The sequence below is a fragment of the Pezoporus flaviventris genome, unplaced genomic scaffold (genome assembly GCF_033815535.1).
Source record: "Pezoporus flaviventris isolate CSIRO_AGI_PZ_B2104156 unplaced genomic scaffold, CSIRO_AGI_Pfla_v1 ptg000002l, whole genome shotgun sequence".
Taxonomy (NCBI): Eukaryota; Metazoa; Chordata; class Aves; order Psittaciformes; family Psittacidae; genus Pezoporus; species Pezoporus flaviventris.
The window spans coordinates 6,337,912-6,364,403 of record NW_026892550.1 but is presented as its reverse complement, the minus strand read 5'-3'; the positions used below and the strand labels follow the sequence as shown (position 1 = coordinate 6,364,403).

At 44.2% G+C, this 26,492-nt stretch overlaps 1 protein-coding gene and 3 long non-coding RNA genes across 5 annotated transcripts in view; 1 reads left to right on the top strand and 3 right to left on the bottom strand.

The window, feature by feature from the left end:
* Positions 1 to 26,492, bottom strand: part of LOC133276736 (uncharacterized) — a 238,759-nt gene that overhangs the window by 90,775 nt on the left and 121,492 nt on the right. The gene's annotated exons all lie outside the window — the stretch shown is intronic.
* TNIP2 (TNFAIP3 interacting protein 2) lies at positions 1,757 to 9,758 on the top strand. 2 transcript variants are annotated; one of them, XM_061467521.1, is made up of 6 exons: positions 1,757 to 2,393; positions 4,813 to 5,118; positions 6,984 to 7,067; positions 7,476 to 7,757; positions 8,132 to 8,251; positions 8,732 to 9,758. In XM_061467521.1, the coding sequence occupies exons 1-6, from the start codon at positions 1,914 to 1,916 to the stop codon at positions 9,011 to 9,013; spliced, it is 1,554 nt and encodes a 517-aa protein (XP_061323505.1). In that variant the 5' UTR covers positions 1,757 to 1,913; the 3' UTR covers positions 9,014 to 9,758. The 2 variants fall into 2 exon arrangements, with proteins under 2 accessions (XP_061323505.1, XP_061323514.1); XM_061467530.1 differs by having other exon boundaries at positions 1,767 to 2,003.
* On the bottom strand, positions 9,409 to 18,685 carry LOC133276591 (uncharacterized). Its single transcript, XR_009745925.1, has 3 exons — positions 17,412 to 18,685; positions 11,583 to 11,803; positions 9,409 to 9,539 (listed from the first exon to the last, which is right to left on the bottom strand). It is a non-coding gene; the product is annotated as an uncharacterized LOC133276591 (long non-coding RNA).
* On the bottom strand, positions 20,305 to 22,028 carry LOC133275066 (uncharacterized). The gene is made up of 2 exons (XR_009745384.1): positions 20,732 to 22,028; positions 20,305 to 20,592 (listed from the first exon to the last, which is right to left on the bottom strand). It is a non-coding gene; the product is annotated as an uncharacterized LOC133275066 (long non-coding RNA).

The following is a 26,492-nucleotide window of genomic DNA, read 5'->3' as shown; positions in this document are numbered from 1 at the left end:
GGCCCAAACTCCTGCTCAAAGCACTTCCGATGTTCGATTACCCTTGTAGGGAAATGGTTTTCATTATATTCAATTGCACCCTCTCTTGTCTGAACTTACATCCGTTGTCTTCATTGAAATGTCATATATTGCATTTCACACTCACTGGTATTGTGAGTGAGGCTTACAATCCATCACCAGTGGAACTGAGCATCTCAACTTTGAAGTTCAGTATCTCCTTTCATCATATCATAGAATCATAGACTGATCTGGGTTGGAAGGAACCTTAAAGATCATCTAGTTCCAAGCCCCCTGCCCCTCGCAGGGACACCATCATGTTCCAAGTCCTGCACATTCTTCCACGTAGATTCTTCACTGTTGTGCCTTTTCACCCTGACACCTGCAAGTAGCTCAGGTGCTATTACAGGAGGCTGCTCTATCACACTGACTGAAGTCTTCTCTTTTTACCCCTCTGCCACTTGCATTCAGTGATTTTCACTTGCACTGTACTTGGATAGCTGTGCTTTTTTGGTCTAGAAGCATGTGTGATTGTGCTGAACCTAGTGCCATTAGGCTGCGTGTACGTATAGAGCTCTGTGTGGTATACATTATATAAACACAGACACATGATAAACGTTATTACAAATAATAATCAAATGTAACCTAGGCTTTATTTTTGTACTGGTTTAAGGTGTTTTCCTTCTAAATGGTTCTACCACTATAACAACGTGGACATAACTAAACCAATCTAAAAAATACTTCAACATCAGTCCAGCTCACCATACTTCTCTCCTATAAGAAACAGTACACCAGCATGAGCTCTCCAATAGCTGTATCCTTGGTTAACAAGTTCTATCTTTATGCTGCTAATAACGAAATCATCTGTCAGATAAACGGCCAGTAGGTATCGTTTATTGCAGCTGAGTTCACTCTTAACAACTCGTATCTATAACACTGGCCGATATGAATTCCAATGACTGGCACATCTTGGACTCTCCAAGGTCCTTCCTAGTCAACCTTCTCCTCAAACACTCGCAGAAACAAGCAGCCTTGGAGAGGAGATGTGCTGCTCTGCCCGGGTTCAAAGCCTTCCCGCTGCACCGAGGCAGAACAACACACCACACGTCCTGGACGCTTCTTCACTGTTGGAGCCGGCAGAGCCAGAGCCGGGCCCTGCTGCTGCCGCTGCTGCTGCCGCTGCCCGCCCCACGGGGCCCGGCTGAGGGTAAGGTCGGTGTCAGAGCGGCGGACAGAGCACTCACACACCGGCCCGAGCCCCTCTGTGGGTCGCGGCCCGCGGCGGGCGGCTCGGCCCGGCCTCGGGGGTCGCCGCCGGCGGGGAAAGTCCCGTTCCGGGCCGGGAAGTTCCGGCAGCGGCTCCTGCTGGGACGCGGCGCTGCGAGCGGGGCTTTCGCAACGCGGGGGGAACCGCGTCCCGCAGCCGCTGGAGGGACCCCGCTGCGTCGGGCCCCCCTCTCCTCCTCCGCGGCCTCCTGCATTCGCCACAACCCCCTCCTCCCCGAGCGGCTGCCGCTCCCCCTCTTTCCGCCCGGAGCCCCCTCAGCGGCCCCTCCTCAGCATCTCCCCGCGCATTCCGCTCAGCCGCCTTCCTCTCATCCCGCCCGCTCGCCCCAGCCTTCGGCCCTCTCCTGGCTCAGGCCCCCCTCGCCCTCCTCTCCCCTTTCCCCTCCCTGGGGTTCCCCGGCCTGCCTTGCCCCCGGGACTGCTCCCCCACCGCGGGGTTCCCCGTCCGCAGGGGCGGAGCGCGGTCCGGCCCGCGCCGTAGGAAAGCGGTGGGGAAGAGCAGCAGGCGGGTCCTGCGAGCCCTTAAAGGAGGGCGGCCATCCTCCTCCCCCGGCGGGAAGGCGGAAGGGCGAAGCAGCAGCGACAAGAGGCAGCCACCCCAGCGCTGCCTGGCTCCTCTCCGGGTTTATATGCACCTGGCCGGATTACTGCTCGCCTTGCAGAAGGGAGAGAAGGGGCAGCAGCGGGAGCGCGGCTCACCCTCCCCGGCCATGTGCTCGGTAAGCGAGGGCAGCAGCACGGACCCTTTGGCGGCCCGCTTCAAGCAGGTGGAGGAGACGCTGGAGAAGCTGCACCGGGAGAACAAGAGCTTGAAGAATAAAGTGCCTCGGTACAACGCGCTCTGCACCTTGTACCACGAGTCCGCTCAGCAGCTGAAGCACCTCCAGCTGCAGCTGGCTGCCAAGGAGGCCACGATCCAGGACCTGCGGAGCAGCCTGGCCCGGCGGCAGCAGCAGCAGCAGCCGGCGGCGGGCGGCGAGGCGGGGCCTGCGGGCGCGGAGCCGGCGCTGTCGCTGGTGGAGAGCCTGCTGGAGCAGCTGGGCCAGGCCCGGGAGCAGCTCCAGGACAGCGAGCGGCTCTCGGCGCAGAGAGTGGAAGCCTTGAGCCAGGTAAACGGCGGAGATGCGTTTGAGCGCTCCTCTCTAGACAAAAATGAGTAATTTAGGCTTAGTGTGTCCTGCAGTGGTTGTCTTGAACGGAGGATGTGGGCCTTTCGCATGCAGACTCGCGTTCATGGAAACAGACCAGGGTGCCGACAACTTAGAATCAATCATAGAATCATGTAATACCAGCCAGAAGGGAACTCCGGGATCATCTGGTCCAACCTTTCCAGGCTAGACTAGATGTCCCAACACCCTGACCAGCCGAATCTGGAAAGTGTCCAACGTTGGGGAATCCACCACTTCCCTGGGGAGATTATTCCAACGGCTGATTGTTATTGTGAGAACTTTCCTGTGGTGTCCAGTCGGAATTTCCCCACTTGGTTTGAGTGTGCCAGGGCAGGAGAGTGAATGTTCTGCCCACTGCAATGCAGTTTGACAGACCTTGGTCTGACAAGTTTTTGCTGTGTGCCCAGAGTCAGACTGAAAAGCAGCTCAGCCATCTGTATCCAACAGTAGTGTCCGCTGCATTAAGTTCAAGAAGATAAACTATAACATCCGAACCCAAAAACTTAGAGTGGTATTATACATCTTCATGCAATTATTCTCACAAGTAGATGGAAATACAGCAAAACCCCCTAATTTCAAAGTTACATATTACTTACTGAAGATTCTCCTCTTTATCAGACGCAACAGTTTTGTTCTGTAAGATAAACAACTGATGCCACCACTTTTTCTATTACAGTGTTGTTTTCTTGTGATTTTTAAGTGCACTTAAAAATGGATTTTTGTATTGACGTTAAAGCAGCACTTTTCTACTTGGAGAAGTACTTGGCAAGTCTGGATTGTGAGGAGATAAATGAGGGAAAAATTGGTATCTTTTATGACAAGATAAAGTCTCAACATTGCATTCCCTTCCATCTTCCCCAAGTGCTGGTTTTGTTACTGTCATTGAGACTTTCCCATGTTCAACCTGAAATGCTTAAAGAATTGTAAAGCATTTCTTCCTATATGAAGGTACATAATTTCCAAACTGACAAGCAATGCTTAAAATTGAAACAAGTATTTTTGTCATAAGAAATCTCCTGACCTAATGCTTATACAAAACAATTTCCATATATGACACTCACCTAAAATACATTTAAGTAAGTTCATGTGTGGAAATTTGTAGTAAGAGATGATCTTCCTGACACTTTGCAGATAGATGACAAACCTGTGGGATCTGAATATATTTTGAAGTCAGAATGTCTTTATGGCAAAGGGAAAATTTAGCATTTAGCATGATGCTAAAGAACTTGCACATCAGCAATAAGAGCAAGTGCTGTCTCTTTAAGTTAGATATTAATTTTATTCATTTTTAGAAAAAAACATTTTATGCCCAATTAGAAACACTGAAATAAATCACTGTCAGTAAAAATAACAACAGCGGCTATTTTGTGGAAGTCAGAGGCCTGCATGCTGGGAAAGAAAAGTGCTCCTGATTGGTTACAGCTCCATTAGCACTCCTGAAGAACTGGAAGGGTAGAATCAAGCTTGTACCTGCCTCATGGTCTGCGATGGCATCCAGGGCATCGTTGATTCTGGAGGAGCAGTGCTGCAGGTTTCTGTTTCCAGCACCTGCTACTTTTGAGGATATCAGACCTGGGACTGGTGTACTTTGGATGCATGGAATCACCCGGGTTAACCCAGTTGGCAAGCAAACCTCTTCCTTCTCAAAACACCTGCGGATATATAACTTAATGCAGTGTGGATGATCCCACAAAGCGTCCAAATCAGTAAGAACATGCAGCAACAAGATACACAGTTGTTCCCTAAGAGCATGTTGAAGCTCCTTGGACATGTGCCTTGGACAGTCAGCTATGGCCAAAACAGAGTCACTGCTCGCACTGGGATTTCATTTACAGTTTGCTTGTCCTTAGCACTCATCCTTTCCCAGATGGGAAACTTGCTCTGTATGCTCACTCTGCTTTGTCTTCTGACAGTTCCAGGCAATGAATACACCTCGCTGGTTTTGATAAGATGACTTTCCAGCTCCCCTTTTTCCTAAAGCAAATCTCTACCATCTGGTAACTTAGAAAGCAGGACCAGTAAGCATTTCTCAGGCTCCATAGTTACTCCTTTTAAACTACTTTGTTTCTTGTAAGTTCTGTTGTTATTTTGTTGTTGCTGCTGCTTATCTTACCATAAAATCATCCTGAATTTTTGCTGCATTCTACTGACTAGGAACTGCTTGTATAGCTGTCTGAGCAGTTCCTGATTTTGATTGATCTGTCAGTTCCAAGGTCAAGTGATCATAAATGAGTTGGACTTTACTTTTTAAGTACTTTGCAGTGAGTGATATGGAGTTATGGCAATATGGAATTCAGTCTTAGACATGTTTTGGCTTTTTAGTTCACCTTACTTTTCAGTAACTTCCCTTTATGTTTAGGAAGTACAGAAGTTGAACAAGCAACTAGAGGAGAAAAATGGAGAGATACAGCAGATGATAAACCAGCCTCCATATGAAAAGGAGAGAGAAATCTTGCGACTTCAGAAGAGCTTGGCAGAGAGAGAGAAGGCTCAGGCCACCAGTGATGTTTTGTGCCGTTCACTCACTGATGAAATGCATCAACTTCAACGTAAATTAGCTTCCACAGCTGAAATGTGTCAACATCTGGCAAAATGTCTAGAAGAGAAGCAAAGAAAAGAGAAGGGGAGTTCAGATGACCAGATACCCAGTGAAAGACCTAACCAGGTATTTTTACTGCTACTGTATTTCTTTAAAGTCTTACTACCTTCCAAGGTGTTAATTACAATGTGATAGTTGTAATTGGGGAATGGTGAGAAATATCCCCTTATATAATTTCATGTAGGGTGAAAAGGCTATCATGGCAAGATGTAAATAATTCTGAGTACCAACTATTTAGGATGGAAGCAGTTGTCAGTGCCTTGCATTTTGGCCGTCTCACCACCAGAGGCTTTATTTTGAGAGGAGAATCCTGAGAGGTCCCTTCCAACCTCAGCAATTCCATGATTACAATTCTTCCCTGTATAAACAGGAGACAGCGTCTTCTTTATACCACAGCATGCTTCTGTGCATCACTAGATGGTGCTGCACTTAAGAAGGTGGTATCTCCTCATTTTTGTTTTAGCATCTAAATAACCACAAAACAGAGATATTTTAAAGTAGTATTGATATTAAGAACACTCTAGCAGATGCTCAGGTCATGATTTGGCTTTGTACACATAGTACAGACCTACAGAAAGCTGGTTAGGGAAGAAGTCAAGGTGTCTTACCTTTGTTTCTTTGCTCTGGGGTTTCCCCCCAGCCTCCCAGTACAGGGCAATGTTTCTCTCCAGGAGGGAGGTTTAGATAGGAAGGTGGCAGAAATGCTACTGAGGGGCACAAAGAAACACCTGGATTTCGGTGTACTTAATGGCTGTGTGTTTTTGCTGCATCTTCACCTTAGCTGAAGCTTTCCAATGTAGGGTAGAGGTAGATCCTGGTCTGTTGTTCCAGAAGACATAATGGTTTGGAGTCATTAGGTAATTCATAATACCATAAGGAAATAATATTAGAGGTGCTGCCTCCAGTAACAGTTTAGAGTATTGAGTAGGATGCTACAGCTAGTTCTCACAAGAAAGAGTAATTGTCTCATGTTCTTACGGCTTTGTAGCAGTAATGCCATGTTTCACATGACCACTTATCTATGCTTTTATGATAAACTCCATATGCGTGCACTTATGCATCATAAAATAACCCAGGAGCATTTCCACAGAACTTATGCACATCACTTACCTGTAAGAAATAGTTAGAGGTTGACTAGATCTAAGAAAAAAGGACTTTTTAAGAGACTCAAAGCATTTAGTATTATCATATTTTACGTGTAATTGATAGACAGGAAACCTGATTGACTTCGGTACGTGTAATAAGTAGCTAACCTTATACAGTGGGGACTTCCCTGTTGAAGAAGAGAAATTTCAGATGCAATTACTAGCTGATTCTAGGGAATTTTGTACAAAAGTGTTCTATATTACTCATGTACATCGGGGCTTTTTTAAGCAGATGTCACAACTGTAAAAAAAAGGTATCATTTTAGTTAATTATTTAGCAAGCAGGGTTGTTGTTTTTTTTTTTCCCCTCAGTAATTTCTTCCTAGTAGTGGCCAAAATTGACAGTAACAACAAAGCAAGATGAAGGCACATCTGTGTCTTTGTCATGCGTTCCTCCACTCCAAACAAGTAGTTTCCAAGGAGTTTGTGAAAAATGTCATCATCATCAGACCCTCATGCACGTAAAATGTGGGGTATTTTTCTTGTAACCTTCAGTAGGCTCAGAATTTGGTAAGGCAGATATGTTTTTATGACACAGCAGAGATCTACTTTAAAAAGCAAGACCAAGGTGGCAAAAATCTGGATACCTTTTTGCTTTATTAGTAATAAAAGTTGTAGGCTATACTATTAGTATTTAGAAATATACTATAAAGAGATAGACCTAGATGTGTTCGTTTCACTGATAGCAAACACTTTAGAGGAACTTAGAAAAGATTAACAGCATAGCTAAGTAGCATTTGAGATTTTTATGTTAAAGTAACACTTCCTTTTTCTAAAAAATTACAGCTGTTAGGCAATGAAACTTCACTTCAAGCTCTTATCTGCAGCCTACAAGATGAAAACAGGATGTTAAAACAAAAAGTAGCTCACGTGAGTACTTTCATTTTGTACAAGATTAAGATTTGATAAAGTATTTTGAATTACAGTACATTTGGAATAGGTAAAGCCTGGTAATCTAATTAAATGGCAGTTTAATGCAAGTCCAAACTTCTTTTCAACATGGCAAACAGTCTTTGTTCCTTAGCTGAGAACAACTGATTACATTATTTTTTAAGATACTGGGGGTTTTGTTGTTAAAAATACACTGCAGAAGAAAATTTTCTTGTTCCTTCCATGCATCAGCATTCCACCCCAGGAGAACAGCACTACGCCAGGGCCACCTCCACCTTCTAAAGAATTTTGGTCCTGCACACATAAGCACTCTGTGAAAGCTTGTAAGTTTATGTCTTCATGTTTGTGTCTTCATGTTCTTCATGACTCTCTTGGGTAATATTTCAGGTGGAAGACTTAAATGCCAAATGGCAGAAATATGATGCGAGTAGGGATGAGTATGTGAAGCGACTCCATTTGCAGCTAAAAGAGATGAAGACACAACTGGAGCAGCAGCACAGCCTAGCTTCAGCACCGATGAATTCTGACCTGATGCGCAAGGAGATACTCCGGTTAAACAAGCTTCTGGAAGAAAAAATGAATGAATGCATAAAAACAAAGAGAGAATTAGAAGATGTGAAGAAAGCTAGTGAAGGAGATAATGAGCGCATACAAATGCTGGAGCAACAGGTCATTAAGTTTCTTTTTCCTAGAGGCAGGAATTCTTAGTTTCTCTCCAGACCACTGAAGTCTAAGGGGGGAAAATGAAATTATTTCCTTTGATGTTTGCCACTTGGCTTGCCACATTTGGCTATAGAGATACTTAACAGATTTAAAGAAAACCCACTACTTGCAGATCTGCATGCAGTTCTGCTGGCTTTAATACAAAATATGGAAGATCTGAAGAAGAAATATAAATACTTTTGAAGTATAGATATGATAGAGAAGATATTGAGATTATGGGAGTAAGTGTTTACAAACAAAGGAGTCGCAACCTCAGTGTTTTGATCTAACCTGCCAGCATTCTAATTCCTAAATATTAACACAAGAATTCTGTTTTCCAGGTCCTAGTTTATAAAGATGATTTCACATCTGAGAGATCAGACAGAGAACGAGCACAGACCAAAATACAAGAGCTTCAGGCAGAAATTGCATGCCTGCAACACCAGCTAGCAAGAAGACAGGTAAGGAAGCAACATGCTACTTTTTCAATTAAAGCACATCAACAGGATTCAGGACTAAAATATACTTTTAAGTATACTTAAAAATAATTCAGTACTTCTAAACCCATTTCATCTCAGTGCAGCTATCAAAAACTTACATTATACCAGTCAGTTTTAGTGGAGATGCTTCCCAATACACACATAATACCCCTTCCCAGTCCATTTTCCTTCTATTTTGGATCAGCATATCAAGGCTGATTTCTTGGAAGGAAGAGAAGGATGGCTATGACTCTTATAACAGTGGCATAGTGGCTCTATTCTGTGTTTCCTACAAGTCATCTTTACAACTTTATTAATGAAATTACAAAAATGGATGCATATTTTAATTACAGATCTTCTGATCAAACCATGAGCAGTGTTCAGGTAAAAGTGATAAAATAATCTATTGAAGAATATCTTTTTAGTGTATCTTTTTCAATGGCTGTTGTTTTCTCTTTCTAGGACTCAAGAGACACAAACAGTCGTTTCAGAGTTCACATAGGTAACCAAAACCATATGTATGTGCAGACGAATGTTGAACATCTACGAGGCAACAGCCCAGGCCAAACAGGCACGAGAAGGACATCTTCACAGTCTGAACAAGCTTCTCCTCCTGCGGACAGTGGAGACTCAGAACTCGAGGGCAGGGCACAGGGTGAACTTAGATGCCCTCATTGTATGAGGTTTTTCAGTGACGAACTCAGTGATGAATTCCTGAAGCATGTTGCTGAATGTTGCCAGTGACCACGCGGTGTGAGGCGTGTTAAGTCGATCACTACTCTATAGACAGCAAAACCTTGCTCTGGACATATCTCCTTCAGTCCTAAGCCAGAGTGATTCAGCTCTTAGGAAACAGGAGGATGAGCAGTATCTACCTCTGACTTGATTTCACCTTCTCTTGGACTGTATGAAAGGCTTCAAGATAAAGCAAAGTGTTTTTATGAAGAACTATTTTTGACAACTACAAGGAATGCAAGCTTAATGCAAATCCTGCTACAGATTAAACTGAAACATACAGTGGTAGTTAGCTTCAGAGCGCAGCTTGAGTTGTGTTTGAGTCTAACTCTTTACAGCACTTGGAAGGCTTGGGAAAAACAAATGACTGAACTTGAGATTTTCCTCCCCTTCCAAAAATGTAAGCTGAAGAACAGGGGAGGAGTTCTTTGGCAGAAGACAGTAAAAATCTTGTGCTGTATCTGGATTAAAAGTGAAAGTATTGTCTATTGAGGCTGAACTTTCAGACATCACATCAGAAAATCCTTGTGTTCAGCTGAAATCAGGAGAAGTGAAGAAACCATAAAAGGGCTGGTTATTGACTAAGACCAGCCTGTCTTTTTTGCACAGAAAGAGTGTAGAGGGATATTTATTTTTTCTGTGCCTTAACTACCTGTTTACACATTTGTAAATGTGTATTTGTGTAACTATTGACTGTATTCCTATTTTACCCAAGGATTATTTTTATAATAAAAGTGATTGTGCAGTTGCTTTACTACATTAGTAAAGTGGTCAAAAATCTTTCAGTGTAAGTATTTAAAGGTGAAACTGTCCCTTGAACTGCACTAAGGGCTAACTAAATGTCATGGTTTCAGATACAAGTTGTTTCGTTACCTCAGTCTCAGACTATTTTCAAATATGTTGACAAACCACTCCTCATTTATGCAAGGAAGAATGACCTTTAAGATGCACAAGAACATGTTTAACGCCCTACCTTGCCACACATCTGTGACTGTGCCAGTGCTAGCTTATATTTCTTCTTATCCTCTCTGCAATGGTGATAACTTCAATGAGTAGCAGGGGCCTGTTTTGAGAAGTATCAGAAGCTGAAGTGTACAGATATAACAAGGCCACAGGGGTTTTCAGCCTTGGCTTCAGATATTTCTCACTGTGTCAGCTCTAGAGTTAAAGATAGGATGCAGAGTAAAGAAAGTAGAGGCTGAGTGCAACCATAACCTTTCATAATTAAATAAAACTGCTTTGTGTAATGACACTCCTGCCCTGCTTCCTTCCAAGTACTACACTTCAGGAAGATTGTGGCCATTTTCCTTGATACTTCCTTTTCAGAATGCTGTTACAGCCTTAAAGGAAGATAATGGTTGATGCCAATGTTGCCTTAGGTGGGATACTACCAAAAAAGATGCCCAGGCCATTGTATGCAGGTGCAATAGTTCTTGCCAATCTAATCTTGAACTGATTGCAAACCTGTGATTGATTACTAGCTTGGTTTTCCCAACACAACATGCACAAACAAGCAGAGATGTTTTTCTTTTTTTTTAGTGACCATTTTAGACATTGCCTTTTAAGGCCTCAGAGATCAGATGCAGCCCACAGAAATCAGGCTGAGAAACAGATGATTAAACTTCCTGTGGCATAAACTAATCTGACTTTTCCTGGCTGTTCTCATTAGACAAGCCTTGTTTACAGCTTCAGTGTACATCAATACTACACTGACAGTGACTGATACAGCACAAGACAGACTTTTTTTCCCAGTAATTGACATTACAAGACAGTTAGAAATGCAGTAATACAGTAAGTTAGGTTCTGGCAGCACCTTTTTTTTATTGCACTGAGGTGATCGCTACTTTAATGTACGTCAGAAGCTCAAGTCTGCTATTGTTTTCTACTTATGTTAGCCCCAGGGGGTTATAGTCGGACAGACTGACCTACAACTATTAGATGCGAGAATCTGCAGTCTGCAGTACACAAATAAATTGTACCTGTCCTTGTAGATTTAAGACCCATGAATTAGTCCCAAGTCAAAGCAGAGAGAGACTGGCATGAATTATGAGAAAGGAGGGCGCTCCAGTGATGGACAGCAAGATGTACCTGCAGTGTGGACCACACTGGACCAAATACATGAAGTTCTAGATCAAGCACAGATTCCAGCTACTACCTAAAGCTGTGCAGTAAGTGATGACTGAAATTTGGATGCCTGTGGCAAAAATCTAGGACAGACCTGCTTGTTTCAGTATAAAAATGCCTTGTTTCAGAGCTATTTTACTTTACCATTTCCTACTGAGTTTTTTGGGGGCTGCTAAAAAGCCTTACTTACTTTTTTTCTTGTTTTGGCTTAACCAAGAACCCAGTTACACACACTGCGAAGAACTACGGGTGTCTTACAGGCAAATTTTTGTTTAAGATTATAGGGCATAACCTATCTTCCTATGAAAACTTGTCTATTACCCAGTGCTTTGACTTTTACACTGAAGTCACTGGTAGATCTCTTGGGTAAACACTAGAAAATCTTTACTTGCCCTCTCCTCACCACACAAAGCACACACATCAGGGCATCCCCCAAGCAAGCATAACCACCTACATTCACAATCCACAGCTTGCAGAGCAGAATGCATAAAACCTGTCAGCTCCACTGCCCCATTACTTAAGTGAGAGCAGCCACAAGTTCCCAGCATTTTTTGAACCCTTTAGATTAAGGAAAGCTCCTTCTGGCCTCCCACTGGTCTTCTTTGCCACTTGAATGGCCATCCAAGTAGTGCATGTGCTGTTTGGTTAAATGGAAACAGCAACCCGTCTTCTTTCCTAAAAGAAAGCAATAAAAACATGCAAATAAGAAAGTAACTGCATAAAATGAAAGGAACTTCAATAGCATAAACTTTATGAACTTTCATTATCCATTTGTACAACGCTAGTTCACTGAAACACACATCACCTGGAGAACTGCAGCAACAAGGACTCACACAAGAGCCTCCTGAAACCGTACAGAAAAGTGATGTGACTGTACGGCACTCAGTTCCTTATTTGCTGTATTGGCGACAAAAGGCATCCAAGATAAATGAACCCCATTATCAGGCAAAGTAAACCCCTGCTTGGGCTTCAGTAAATCTCTAGTTGCTGATGTTCTGGAGAGGCATGCCAATACTAGAAGACAGACAGAGGTACCACTGTAGGTCCAAGGAGGCTGGGAGGTAGAAGCAAGGTAACTGTCTCTTCTGGGTCTTGCAGGAATGTGTCTTTGCGTATTAACAGCTGCCAAGATGTATTTGTCCAGTTACCTTCATGATTAGTCCATCCCTTCTGAAATACCTCCCTCACTAAGTGAGCGTCCTTCAGGTTTGCTCTCCAAACCAGCCCGAGTTCAGACCCTGGACAAGCTCAGAGCTCCTAAGCAGCTGTCTCACCACCAACGAGGAGTTCAGACCATCTATCCTCTAACTGCTGGTTCTCATTACTCCTGGACTTAATTAGAATGTAGGCCCTTAGCACACTATCACAGCAGCAGCTGTAGGCAAGACTGACTCGCTGCATCTCAGAAAATACAACTGGGAGAAGCCTCAGAAGTTGGTCCCTACCCCAAAAAGCCCCAGGAGAGATCAACAATAATGCTGTCTTCTGCAGCATGGGCAGCATAAGGCCAAAAAAGCTTCTCAGGTCTTCTGCAACCTTTCAGGCCATGCCTGCTTCTTCCTCCGGTGATTTAGGACATCACATCTTTCAAGAAGCAGCCTTAAATGACACTGCGAGGTTAACGGCTCACTAATAATAAAACTGACTACAAGAATAAAACTTGTTCAAGGAGCATATACCTATGCTCTATGGTATTTTTTTAAAACTTCCATTTCCTGTGGCTTTGCTGCATGTGTATATATAGAAAGCAAGGGAAATTCCAAACAAGATGCCACATGGTTGTACTCACAACGACAGTGTTCTCATTCTAAAAAATGGAACTCTTTTTCTACAAAATCTATGTGAATTCAAAGTATGCTTTACTAGTATTTCCTAGTACTGTGCTCCAGTAGCTGTCAGCTGCAGGGAGGAGGGGAGCATCAGCTAAAAACCTAAAGCATAAGAAGCACTTACAAGGCACTCAGTCAACTCAGCAGGACCTCAGCAGAGGGTCAGGGTATCAGATAAGCCCTCCTGCCTGCTCATCTGATGCCTCAATTCACTTGCTAAGGGCCGAGCACCAGCCCAGCAGCCACACTGAAGTATCCCCTGCTGCAGACTGTCCTAGCTGGGGGACAGAGCTCCTGCAAGGTCTGGTGGGGATGCAGAAGGTGCTGCAGTAACTGCTTACACAGGGGTTGCTGAAAGACACCAACCACCCCAAGCAGCACAGCACTTGTGTGTCTCCATTCCCACTGCTGCCCAGTGCAACCTTCCCCTTTCTCTTTAGTACATCCACTTTTTCCTCCTCTTTTTATATTTACTGGTAAGAAGCTGTCAGTGCAGGAACGCTTCACAGCATGTACTGAATGTATGGTGTTGATAATGGCTGATAGCCTTCCTTTCATAGCACATGGTGCTCTGCTGTGGATAACACTGAACCAGATGGTGGGTTATGAGACTGCTTATTTCTAGAAGGCACAAAAACCCCACATTTGAAGTGTGTACTTGGCTTAACTACACTTGGTTCCTCACCATCCTTCCCTGGGCCATCCCTCCAGCACTACAGCCTTCTGCATGATGGATGGGCTGAGCACCCATGAGCAGGGCAGATCTGGTTGCTGGTGCTGACATCTGTTTCCTTGGTGTCATGGACTCACCTTGCCCAAGGCTTTCATGCTCTAATTTCTCAAGGAGAATATTAGCACTCACCCAATCTCTCTGTCAAATCTGCTTCATAAAAAAAAAGCATTCGTGCTGGTTTGTTGGGTTATTTAACTGCCAATAGGCACCTTCTTGGTTATACACAAATGTCACAGGCGGTTTTTACAGGAGGGACACACACATTACCAGGCAAGCCTGGTGTCTGCCCTGTCAGTTCTTTGACCAGCCCTAGCACGCTCCCATGCCTTGCTGAGCTGCTTGGTTCTCGCTGCAGCCAGACCTCCTCCAGCCACATCCCAAACTTCCCCTGCACAGCCCCAGGTGGCATGGCCAAAAGTGACAGAGGGTTTCACAGCTTCATGTCCTGCTCCGCTGCAGTCTGGGCTTCTCTGGACCTTCTTTGCTAAGGCAGGAGCCTGCACCAAGGGAACAGTACGTTGCTGGTGCAGAGGACAAGGTGCCAAGCTGTTGTCCCCTCCAGCTGTGCCCCTGCCAGTCTCAGTGGACCTGGCCAGCTGTAGTGTGTGTGAACCAGCCACCTGCACCCACCATCTGGGCCCCATACCAGCTCATTCGAGGGGGAAAGGAGTCAAGAAAGGAGCTCAGACACCCACACAGGATCCAGCCCTCATGCTGGCCATGACCACCACATCTCAGAGAAGCTCAAGCATCCAGGGAGGCATGCAAAGGTCCACAGACACCCGAGGAACAACGTTATGAAGAGAAAGGGGGACTGGTGGGATGTAAAGCGACTCATGCTCACCACAGCTAAGTGCAGTCTAAAAGGGCATCCTTCTCCTTCCCACCATCTGAACTTGCCCTCAGTGATGAAAATCTAATCTAGTGGTTCTCAGCTCCTCTTCTGACCTCAGCATTAAGCACCTGCTCCACCTTCTGCGAGTTCTATTCTCACCTTCCCAAGGACGAAGGACGGAGCTTTCTCTTGTGCCAACCCCAGCAATAGCTAGCAGATCAGAACCAGACAACTCCAGAGGAAAAGGGATCTCCTTTTGATCTTGGCTGCTGTGGTAAGGGGCCTCTCTGCCCTCCATTAAAACCAGTCCTCATCTGAGCACTAAACTAGTGGTTGATCCCTATCAGCACAAACTCATCACCGTCACCCAAAGAATGGGCAACAACTTACTTTGTGAACTGTTCTGAGGCTTGGTTTTGTTGCACCTACACACACCGGTCACACGGCATTGCGCCCCCTCCTATGAAACATTCAAGCCTTCAACTGCTGACAATAACCCCTGGGGGGTTAGAACAGTGTGTGCTGAGAAGCGTAGCTCCTGTGCAGTGCAGACTGCACTGTTCTTGCCTTGCTCCTCAAATCAGGGTCTGCGCTCACCTTGTCCTAACCTTCATCCTGGTGGCAACTTCAACAGGCAGTGTTGAATATGAATTTGTACCTCTGTGGTTTCCAGGTGACGCCTCAGAGAAAGTTTACTGGAGCTTTAACCTTCCTTAAATGGCAGCAAAACTCAATAACAACTTCCTCTTAGCACAGCTGAAGAACTCTAATGTGCAGTGTTGCAAAACAGCATGAGGACACTCTCCCCTCTGCTGTACTCTCTTGCATGCTTTACTATGAAGTTGTTACACACACTGGGCAGTAACAAGGTTGAGAAATACTTGGGCAATAAAAGCCACTCTTGCAGCCTGGAAAGGCAGGAGAGTGCCACCTTCTACTCTCCTCTGGAGTCAGGTTGTGCCTTTGTGTTTCCAGCAGCTGTAAACCACCTGCAGTCACCAAAATGCATAGTTGGACCTCTTTTAGAATCTTGAGTAACTGAATGATTTTGAGTCAAGCCCCAGAAGGATGCCTGTGCTATATATATGAGAGATGCCTGCACTACATATATAAAAGAGAAATACTTGCAAGTATTTGTTTTGCTGCAATAGTGCAAAAACAAATAGTGAGAACAGATAATAACTTGTAAGAGATTTTCATAAAATTAATCTGTTTCCTTAACCAGAGGGCCACACAATGTCCCCAGCATCTACAGAAAAGGACCCCAATATCTGTAAGTAAGAAGCTCGGCTTGTGTACTTAAGTGATTCTTCTGAACCTTTGAGCAGTTTGCCTACAAGCTGATGTTAATATTGTTATAAGGCTTAAAGTAGCTGATGTTTGAGTGGACTTCAAAAGTCAATCTCCAGTCTCCTCCATGCAGCTTTCAGCTTGAGGAAGAGAGACAGCTGTGACTCACTTAAGCTTTTGTGACACCCTGCACAATACAGGGTCATCCCTGCAGTTCTTCTAGAGATGATGCTAACACAAACCAGAGCGAACTTTGTGTGAACAGTGCAACTGCTTTGACATCATTTCAATAGGACAAACCTGTGATTGCCTCTGCCTGAGTTGTCTCAGCTGTTTTATGCAAGGGCTAGAGGTTGCATTAACCCACACCTGTAGGTAGTCATCAATTTGACATGCCCAGGTCAAAGAGGCTAACTCTGAGACCTGATGCACTGCTGTAGTTTAAGGCTGTGTCTACATTTGGGGGTTATGTACTTAAATGATTACAAACAATCATGCACATTTTAAGTGCATTAAAAAAGTGAACAACGCATCAAAAGGTATATTAACTAAAAATCCCAGCTATAGAACAATGAGCAAGTCTCCAGCACCCCCAACCCCACTTGTAGTAGCAACACAACCTGAAGCAGTCTTTCAGCTCTTCAGTGCACCAAACCAGTACAACCTGTAGCTACACAGTTGTTTATACTGGTGCAATTACTCCAACTACTGATGCAATTGCTCAGCAGTCAAGATGAGTCTGATCTACACAAGAGGCTGACAGCTGCGGCAGGTAATGAACTCAGACCCCAGTGTAAGCACTGCAGGATCCTTCACATTTGGAAGGCTTGAATCTCTTTGAAGCAAGAGCTGTAGACTACAGGTTCAGAAAATGTCAACTTGTGTTTGTGTGTCTGGCATTTGGAGTTTCCACTCCAGATCTTTGCAAGTGGGAGGTCAAATATGAAAGCGGATAATATAAACACATCAAAAGGCTATAAAAGGTTACTGATTGGGAAGCCAAGACTGACCATGAAGGAAGAGATTTTAAGGACGTAAACAGTGGAACAGCATTTAGGCATCCATTAAATCAATACTGGAAATTTCTGTATGCGTGCAAGACAGGAATTAAATGTCACAGAAAGGGACACGGGCATGGAGCCAGGACCTAAAGGAAACACAAGAAGAAACATACCGGAACTTGTGAATGAAGACAGCAGGTCTAGGCATGAATTATTTAACTAAATAAAATTTATGACTCTCATAATCAATGGCAACTTTATGAAAACAACTGAATAGTTCAGCTTGGGGAGAGGAAGGTCTGAAGATCATCTAGTCCAACCTGCCCCTCCTCAAAGCAGGGTCAGCTACAGCAGGCTGCCTGGGGCTGTGGCCAGTCAGGCTTTGACCATCTCCAAGGATGAAGAGTCCACAAGCTCTCTATGCAACTTCCTCCTGGGTTCAGCAACCTCACAATAGAGAAGTTTTTGCTTATGTTTAAATGGAATTTCATGCATTTCGGCTTGTGCCCATTGCCTCTCATCCTGTCACTGGACACCACTGAGAAAAGTCTGGATCCATCTTCTGTACTGCCCTACATCAGGTATTTATACACACTGGGAAGGTCACCATGAGCCTTCTCTTCTCCAGCCCCAGCTGTCACCTCTCCTTGTTTGACAGATGCTCCAAGGCCTGAATCATCCTTGTGGCCCTTTGCTGGACTCTCTCCTTTATATCCATGTCTCTTGTACTGGAGAGAACCAGATGTGTCCCACCAGTGCTGAGGAGAGGGGAATGATCACCTCCCTCAACCTACTGGCAATGCTCTGCCTATGGAGGAGACACCTAAAACCTCAACTGAAACACCAGACAGACAGGAACCAGTGCTGAATGTTCAGAAAAACAGCACACTGGCATGGCTTCCAAAACAAACACTTCTTGAAGTGTTTATAAGAAAGCCAACACAGTCCATTGCTGGCAGGGTTGAAGGTGAAGAGAAAGGAAAGAGATCTTCCACATTTTTGGCAGACTAGAAATTCCTCAATTCAAATGCACAGGCTTGTTTTCAAAACTCAGCTAACAGACTGGTAGAACGTGAGAGCGCCTTGAAAACCTGGAAGGACGAGTACAGGTACCTGTTTTATAAATAGGCCCACTAAATCACAGCAAGTTAAAATCCTGATGGCTGGTATCACTATGCATACATTAGACCCTCTCCTGGCTGGATACTGATCAGAGTTATCTCTTCTTCCCTGAGTTCACAGCCCATGACATGAATTGTTTTGTAGCTAGTTTTACGGTTAGCGTGGGGTACATCAGCTGTTTCCATTCTTTTGTTATGTCTGATTTCTTCATGGCTCAATTAGATGAGATTTCCAAATCGCTGTCTTTGTAACAGTGCTCCCATTTTGGGAATATGATGAATCATACCAGACCATGTGCAAAACAGTGGGCAATAACATAAAAGTCCCTCACACTTATTGTCAGTACCTGTGGTATTCCCTCCTCTGTATTACAATGCTGATGTGGCTCCATTGCTCATAAAGGTGAGGAAACAGTGGGGTTGACTAAACTAAGCAGTTGTTCTGGAAACTCTCCCATGAGCTTGTGAGTGCATTACGAACGTGACCTGCAACCTCTGCACTTTCCTAGGCTGCGTGAAGGTGGCCTGAGATGTTGACTTACATCTACTGAGGAACTTGTGCAAAACCAAGCAAACACCACTTTGGTTGCTTTGTAAGCCAGAATCTGAATTGCTGGTACTGCAGTGAGAAAAAAGCATTACTCACTACTGATGTTATTGAATTTCTGATCTTTGTGAATATACACACAATTATACCAAACTTCAGCATGTCCTTCTGAATCTCACCTGTGTGCACACCACATTTAGGACCCTGGTATTAAACTGAAAGAGGAAGACAAAGGAAGGAGTTGGACTCTAACTGAGAAAAAAGGCCTGAAATCTGTCATGACACAAGCCAGCTGTAACAGAGCGGTTAACCCAACACAAGCCATAACATAGGAGCGTGAACTTAAACATGGGATTTCTTGGGATAAACTTTTTCAAAGTGACTGTGCTGATGCTGATCATCACAAAGTTTATAACTAAAACAATCAGCTGAAGTTTTTGAATTCCCAGACCCTCAATCTCTTCTGGATGAAACTCCAGAAGCCCAGAAAGGACAAACGTCTTTAAAATAAAACCAAATTCAATCCCCCCTTGAAGGAAGAAGCAGATGATTTATAAGTGCCTACCTGACAGCAAGGAGGCGATTTATTCTAGACAAACCCACGCTGACCGCTACTCGTGGTCATACTGATTGTTTCCTTCTTTTTCAGGGTAGCAGCTCTTGCGTACAGAAAAAAAAACAGTAGATACCGTGAGAGAGTTCCAATGCCATTTTCACATGACATTTCAATAAGCAAACTATGAAAAAACATCATCTCAAGGGGTACAAAAAATCAGTCTGGGAGAATGTGCCAGCAAAAAGATTAGTCTTGGACCTAACAAGCAGGTATTTCTATTACTACCTGGGGGACAGGACAGTGAACATGTATTAAACACACATGCAGATCCCCAAATGAAAAGAAGGTGCCAGCACATTGGTGAAAGGACTCAGAGTGGCTCTGGCAAACTGGAATGGTAGTTTGGAAAACACTGGCAATTCAGCAAGGACAAATGCAAAGTTACACAGCTTGAGGACAATGAACTGCACAAATACGTGATGAGGAATCACTAACAGAACAATTCCTCAAAAAGGTTCAGCGGCTGCATTGAGTCACAGGCTGCTGCGAATAAGCCAGACCCAAAGTGCAGAGGATAAACAGGAGAGAGCTGTCAGCTGGATGTGAAGAAATCCCCCTGCTCCACGTGGTGTCAATAAAGCACAGCTGAAGAACTGCACCTTGCTTTGAAACTGTACATCAATAGAAACAGAAGAAAAAGAAATCAGACAAAATATCACAGAAGTTTAACAAAAGATTATAAAATACGACTACAGAGCAGAAGATTGAGGGGAGTTAGGCTACATCCTTGCACAAGGCAAGGAAACCACGTAGCTTGCCTTCCAGTCTTTCAGTCCAGCAAATTTCAGTTTCCCTGATCAGAAAACTCCATGCAGTATCTGCTTGGTCCCTACAAAAAGTTTACCTGCTTTTTCTGCCACAGTGCTCTGTATTTCCCTCCTACAAGGAGCCTTTGCAGCCTTCAGAGCCTGCTGCAGCCTCTCTGCCAGCTGGCAGCACTAACCTGCTCTGTGGGAGCATCTCTAGGCCCAGCAGAGGCATTCCTAGGGATGGAGCAATTCCTCCCTCCCTCCCTCCCTCAGCAGCACTTAACTTGACCCTGAGGACCACATGCACTAGCAGCCAGCTCCTGCCATCCTGCCCTTTTCATACATGATGTGCATCATGCAGCACTTGTGCAACAAATTGCAGAGAAACGATGCTGTGTACCTCCTCCCATGGCTGTTCACTACACTGCCTACAAAGAATCTCCAAAATCCATGTATGCATATAGCAGAAGAGTGTATATTTGATTAAATCATGCTCATACGTCCATCTGCACCTGTGGTAGAGCAGGAACCTTTCCTGTAGCGGGGCAATGCTCTAAGTGACAGGTTGTTCAGGGATGTCTCTTACATTCTATCTGGATGAAGTTTTTCCATAGGCAGACGCTGACAGGGGCTCAGGCAGACTGCCCTGATGGAAACCTGACCATGACTCTTCAGACCTGCAAATCAGCCACTTTTCACCTCAGTTTTCTGGTTCACAGGGGCTCTTTCTTTCTGCATCTCCCCTGGAAGAGTCAACAGTTAAGCTGTGGTTAACTTGCAATAAAAGTTTTGGTTCTGTCAAATTAGCTTTCTCCAACACCAAAACCAGCTTTTCAAAACCTCCCAAGTATCTTTAAGCCCTGCTATTTTCAATTCTCTCACCTCATCCTGTTTTTTCTAATTCTTCCAACACAGCAATTTGGAAATGCCTTGGTTTCATGTTCTGCAAAGTGTATGTCTGGGAGCTGCATCATCTGCACACTTCTTCCAAGGAATGCAAGGAGATCAAATACAGACAAAAATTCTGCATCCACATGTCATTAGTCAGGACTAGAGAAATTATAAAAGAGATTTTGTTTTTCCAGCCTCTAAAAACCTTCAGCTACACAGATCCAAGTCGTGTTTTCATGAAGCTGTATGTTTACAAGAAGCTGAATCCCCTTTGCCAGCTCTTCAGTTCCTCTTTGCACCCACCTCTTCCCTTCTCTACCCTTCCAAGCTTAACCTTTCGTTCATTTTTCTTGGCTCCTGCACACGCCTTTCCACTAACCACCACCTCCTTTGGGGTAACTGGCATACAGACACTATTGTGCAGGTAGGGTCAGACTCAGTGATTGCATCTGTCTATCAGCTTATACCTTCCTGTTCCTTGACACAGTGGTAATGGAGTCACCTTAATAGATTTCATCAGGGATGGGCTTTAATCAGCACCAGTGACTAATGCAAAACAATTGGAGACTAGGAGGGGGAGAAACAAACCAAAACAAACCCAGAAGAGTACACTCCCTGTATTACCCACATCTGTAACACAAAAAATCCCTGATCCCAGTGAACAGAGCTCCTGGATTTTTAAGTGCCTGGATCTAGCTTCTCAGGCTATTCTTTCTAGGTCTCAGCCTTACAGAAGCAGGATAGTCCTGCTCTTAGCAGAGACTTGTAAGGGTTTAAGCTCCTACAGTTGCCTTAGAACACTCCTGAGACTGGAGTGACTTAACACCCAAGTATGACTCCAAGAAGCTTCCACTGCTCAGTGCCTGCAATGGGTGGGAAGGGCACAGAGCAGGAGTCTGCTGCAGCCTCCAGCAGAGCAGTGATGGGGCTTCACCACCCATGGTGTGGGTGAAGCAGGACAGCACGCAGTGGGATGCAGGCAGGTCTACAACAGCAGAACAAGACTGCAGGCTGGCTAGAGAGCTTCCCAGTAACCCTGACTTGTCCAGTTTGGTGTGCTAAAGGAGTGTCCAGCATTGCTGCAGAAAAGGACAGCATAAAAAACCAGTGAATTTATGGAACAGATGATGATGAATGGAAGTGCTGATGAAATGCTGAGAAAGCAATCCTGTCTTCTGCACTGCAGGTGAGAACTGCAGGTCTGACTGCACCTACTGCTTCCCGACACAGATGGAAGGTGGCTGTTGGAGCAGGGCAGAGGCAGGGGGCTGCATTCAATACTGCTATAGCTACTTCTCAGCTAAGGGGAGGTCTCTCTGGCTACAGCTGAGTGCTCTGTCTTTTTTATAGAATGGTTAGGGTTGGAAAGGACCCCAAGATCATCCACTTCCCACCCCCATGCCATGGGCAGGGACACCTCACACTAAACCATGTCACCCAAGGCTCTGTCCAACCTGGCCTTGAACATCCCCAGGGATGGAGCATTCACAGCTTCTTTGGGCAACCCATTCCAGTGCCTCACCACCCTTACAGTAAAGAACTTCTTTCTTATAATCAATCTAAACTTCCCCTGTTTAAGTTTTAACCCGTTACCCCTTGTCCTGTCACTACAGTCCCTAATGAAGAGTCCCTCTCCAGCATCCCTATAGGCCCCCTTCAGACACTGGAAGGCTGCTATGAGGTCTCCACGCAGCCTTCTCTTCTCCAGCCTGAACAGCCCCAACTTCCTCAGCCTGTCTTCACACGGGAGGTGCTCCAGTCCCCTGATCATCCTCATGGCCCTTCTCTGGACTTGTTCCAGCAGTTCCATGTCCTTTTTATGTTGAGGACACCAGAACTGCACACAATACTCCAGGTGAGGTCTCACGAGAGCAGAGTAGAGGGGCAGGATCACCTCCTTCGACCTGCTGGTCATGCTCCTTTTGATGCAGCCCAGGATACGCTTGGCTTTCTGGGCTGTGAGCGCACACTGAAGCTGGCTCATGTTCATTTTCTCATCAACCAACACCCCCAAGTCCTTCTCTGCAGGGCAGCTCTGAATCTCTTCTCTGCCCAACCTGTGGCTGTGCCTGGGATTGCTCCGACCCAGGTGCAGGACCTTGCAGGACCTTTTTAAGCAGAGCTGTCTCTTCTGCTATAAAGGATAACACTTGCTAGGGCTTAGAAAAGTAAATAAAAGAGCCTGGGGATCAAAATAAAAGGCAGAGAGAAGAAAAGGGGATTTTGTCTGATAATGAGAAGAGGAATGCCAGGCAAAATCATCCAGGAAAAGTATAAAAATCAAGTGGATCAGAAGGAAACAAAACAGGATGCATATTTAATGCTGGCTTTGCATCCCAGTCCAAATACAATACAACTCCACACAAACACACAGCAGAAGGGCTGGAAGGTAACAGTCCTGGAAAAACAGAAGTTAAACACTAGACAAAGGTCTGATATCATCTTTGATGTGCCTGTAATTTCAGGATAAAGGTTTGTAGAAAGACGGTGTCCTTCACTAGACCAACTAGTACCTTGGATAAAGCAGCTAACTCTCTACCCCAGTTTGGTATGAAATAGCATTTCATCCTTTTCATAATAAATGCAGCTTGTCCCATCTCCCTGGGGCAGCAGGACCCCAGGATTGGACTTACTTGTAAAGCTGAAAAATTAGTTACATTTTTCCTCCAGTTTTTCCAGAAAGATAACAGTTGCAAAGAAAGTGTCTCTCGGGACTCATTAATAGTGTTTAAAAAGCTCATTAAAAGCTTCAACAATAGTACTGCAGTAATTTTCCCACATTACCTCTCAGGGCTTTCCTGAACAGCTACATTTCTTAAGACACATTTGGACCTTTCCAGTACACTTGATTATATAGAAGAGACTTGATGCCTAAAGCTTTTGTACGATCAATGATGTATCTATACATATCACTGACATTTAAAGTTTCTTCATGCTTCTACTCTCCCCACAAAACTAAAAGTTCTTCAAACCATGAAAACCAGTGACAAAATTCCTCAGTTTCTGCAAAACCACTGCACCTTCCATCCCTTAAGTCTGAGTTTAGGAAGACTTTTGAAATCCAATTCCTCACATGCAGTACAGATCAAACTGCTGGGATCAGCTTCCTGTTTTCTTCTGAGCTCCTGTTCTTATAATCAAAAGAAGAAAGGGATTGGATTTGTTTCTGTAATCCTGAGAATTGTTGGTATTCTGAAGCATAGTTTATGTGCTTTCCTTCAGAATCAGAAAAGGTACCAAAACAGTTTTAGGAAAGATTTTCCTTTCCATTTCTGAGAGCTGTGTCATCTGGGAGGGGAGGAGAGCAATGGAGGAAAACAAGTACGGAACTTGGAGAGGACCAATGACTACTAACAACTAAAGCCACCTTCTCTCCTCTAGCAAGCCAGCTTTTGTAAAAATCACAAATACATGTTTTAACTGATGTCTATTGGCCCATCCTTCCACAGAAGGACTGAATGAGTGCTTATAGGCAGCATATCTTTTGAGAGTCATTCAGGAAACATGGAAACATTACATCCTTTGCTATTTCAAGGTTAGTTTTAAGTTCACTGAACATGGCAGGACAGGGATGAGGTGCCAAGACAAAGTCAAAAAAGAGCTGTGAATTAGAGAGAGAAACCAAGGGCACTGTGGTAACAGAAATCTATTTCTCATCACCACTGTACAGCTTGGGTCATCTTCTAATAAATATGAGATGCAGAAAACATACAAAATATACAGAAGGTGAACCAGATAGATACAGAAAGGCTTCTCATAATGAAATATTAAATAAGCTCAAACTTCTGAAATAGGAAGAGAGATGACTTATGTCTGAGGTTTATAAAATCATGAACAAATAATGTGGTGAATGGAGGATTAGTACTTGCTGGTTTTCATAATGCAAGTATTCAGTATCAAGTGGAAAAAACCAAACCCCAAACCAAAAAGTTACTGCATAAAAAAAAAGTATCAGATTCAGGAACTCACTGTCATGGGATGTTTTGGATGGCAAAAGGATAAATGGTTTCAAAAATGATCAGATGAACTAAAGGAAGAAAGGTCTCTTAGCTTTTAAGCAAGTGTGGATGCAGCATCTGACTCAGGAAGTCCCTAAATCACTAGCTGATGAAAGCCAGTAGGGAAACCTCAGGGAAGTAAGATTAGAAAAAAAGCAAATATACAGTCATCACTATATTACTGGCCTCTGTCAGAGGCTGATCCTAGACTATCAAGGACTGCAGTTTTCATATTCTTGTACTAACATGTATAGAGAAGGAACAAAGCTCTGTACCTCTTCTTGTTTCTGCGAGATTCCTACAGAAAGTCCATCTTGGTCAGAGGGTTTGTATAATAATTTTAGTCCTGTTCATTCTAGCTGTCTCTGAATATCTGGAAAACTAACATATCATAGATAATAAATCAGGTGAGCAGATGATGCAATTAATTTTAATGACTGTAAATTACCTGCTGGTGCACATGTAACACCAGTACAGCATAAGTACTTGAAGGACATACTGAAATTACTAGGCGTCAGGTATTGTGTAATGCTCTTCAGGATCCAGATACCTCTTTATCCAACTTATTTCTTTAAAACATACCAAAAAGGGCAAGTCCAGGGAGCAATCCAACTGAAAGGACAGACATCCCTATGGTACAAAGCAAGAAGAAACAGGCCACCTTCAGCTAGTCTGTTCAGCAGAACAAACAACATTTTGCTTAGTGTTTGCCACCCAGTAAGAATACTCAGTAAGTGTTTTCTGGTAATATCAGCACAAAGCAAGGAATCAAAAACCTCTCATTTCCTATTGCTGCTTTTAAAAGGGACCTTTCTGAGAAATCCATTTTAATGGCCTTACTATAAAAGCATCATCTGATGAAGGCACTTGGAAATACACATCTTGATACCATTAACAAAAGACAGGAGAGCTCTTAAAGGTATCTGTGGCATGACATATCCCTCTTCACCAACCCAACAGATCGGTTACAGAGTCTCTGAATGGACTAGAGGAACCTAAACTTGAAATTTTTACTCTATTCCCCCACACCCTCCACCCCCAGGATTTTTTCTTTGAATGCCCACTAAATAACCTGGAGGAAGGCACACGTATTGTGGTTTCCCATCTCCGCAGCAAAGTGAAATTCCCTTTGGTTAACCACCTGCTAGCTGCGTAATATGGCATTTGCTTCAGTTACCTTTAACCAGAAGCACACAGACACCATGGCTGTGTTAGGTTGACAAAACTCCACCCCTGGAGCTTTTTACTTTTGAAAATCCAGGGATTTTGCATCTATCTGCTTGACAAAAGGTGTCACTTCCTGCAGTTCTTTGAACATGCTCCCTCTCACCCCCCCCCCAGTTTTACTCGGGTACTTTTGACCGTGACCACATAGGAGGACAGAACGTTCACTTCCTCCTCCGGCTCACTGAAATTCCCTGATTTCACCACTCACAGCACTCACTGCTGTGCCCCAGGACACGGCACAGGAAGCAGAGAAGCTCACTTCTGAGAGCCAGGACAGCACAGCTGCCTGGGAAAGTGTAACAGACACTTCACTTTAATTTATCCAACCAAGTTTTGCAAGCAGCCATGACCGGGGCAAGTGCATACACATTGCAATGCACAGATTTATCATGAAACCTGGGGTGACAGCCAGAAAAGCATTTACTGCCACAGCTACAAACTGTTCCTAGTACACTGTTTTCAAACTTCCTATGCCACAAAAGCATGCTGCAATAGAAAACACCACGTCTAGCTAAGCTTCTATTTGA

Excerpts from the sequence above, each read along its gene's own strand:
- TNIP2 (XM_061467521.1), top strand. The coding sequence starts at position 1,914 with ATGCACCTGGCCGGATTACTGCTCGCCTTGCAGAAGGGAGAGAAGGGG. Across the intron at positions 7,068-7,475 it reads TAAAACAAAAAGTAGCTCAC|GTGGAAGACTTAAATGCCAA; the intron begins GTGAGTACTTTC and ends GTAATATTTCAG. Across the intron at positions 7,758-8,131 it reads TACAAATGCTGGAGCAACAG|GTCCTAGTTTATAAAGATGA; the intron begins GTCATTAAGTTT and ends TCTGTTTTCCAG.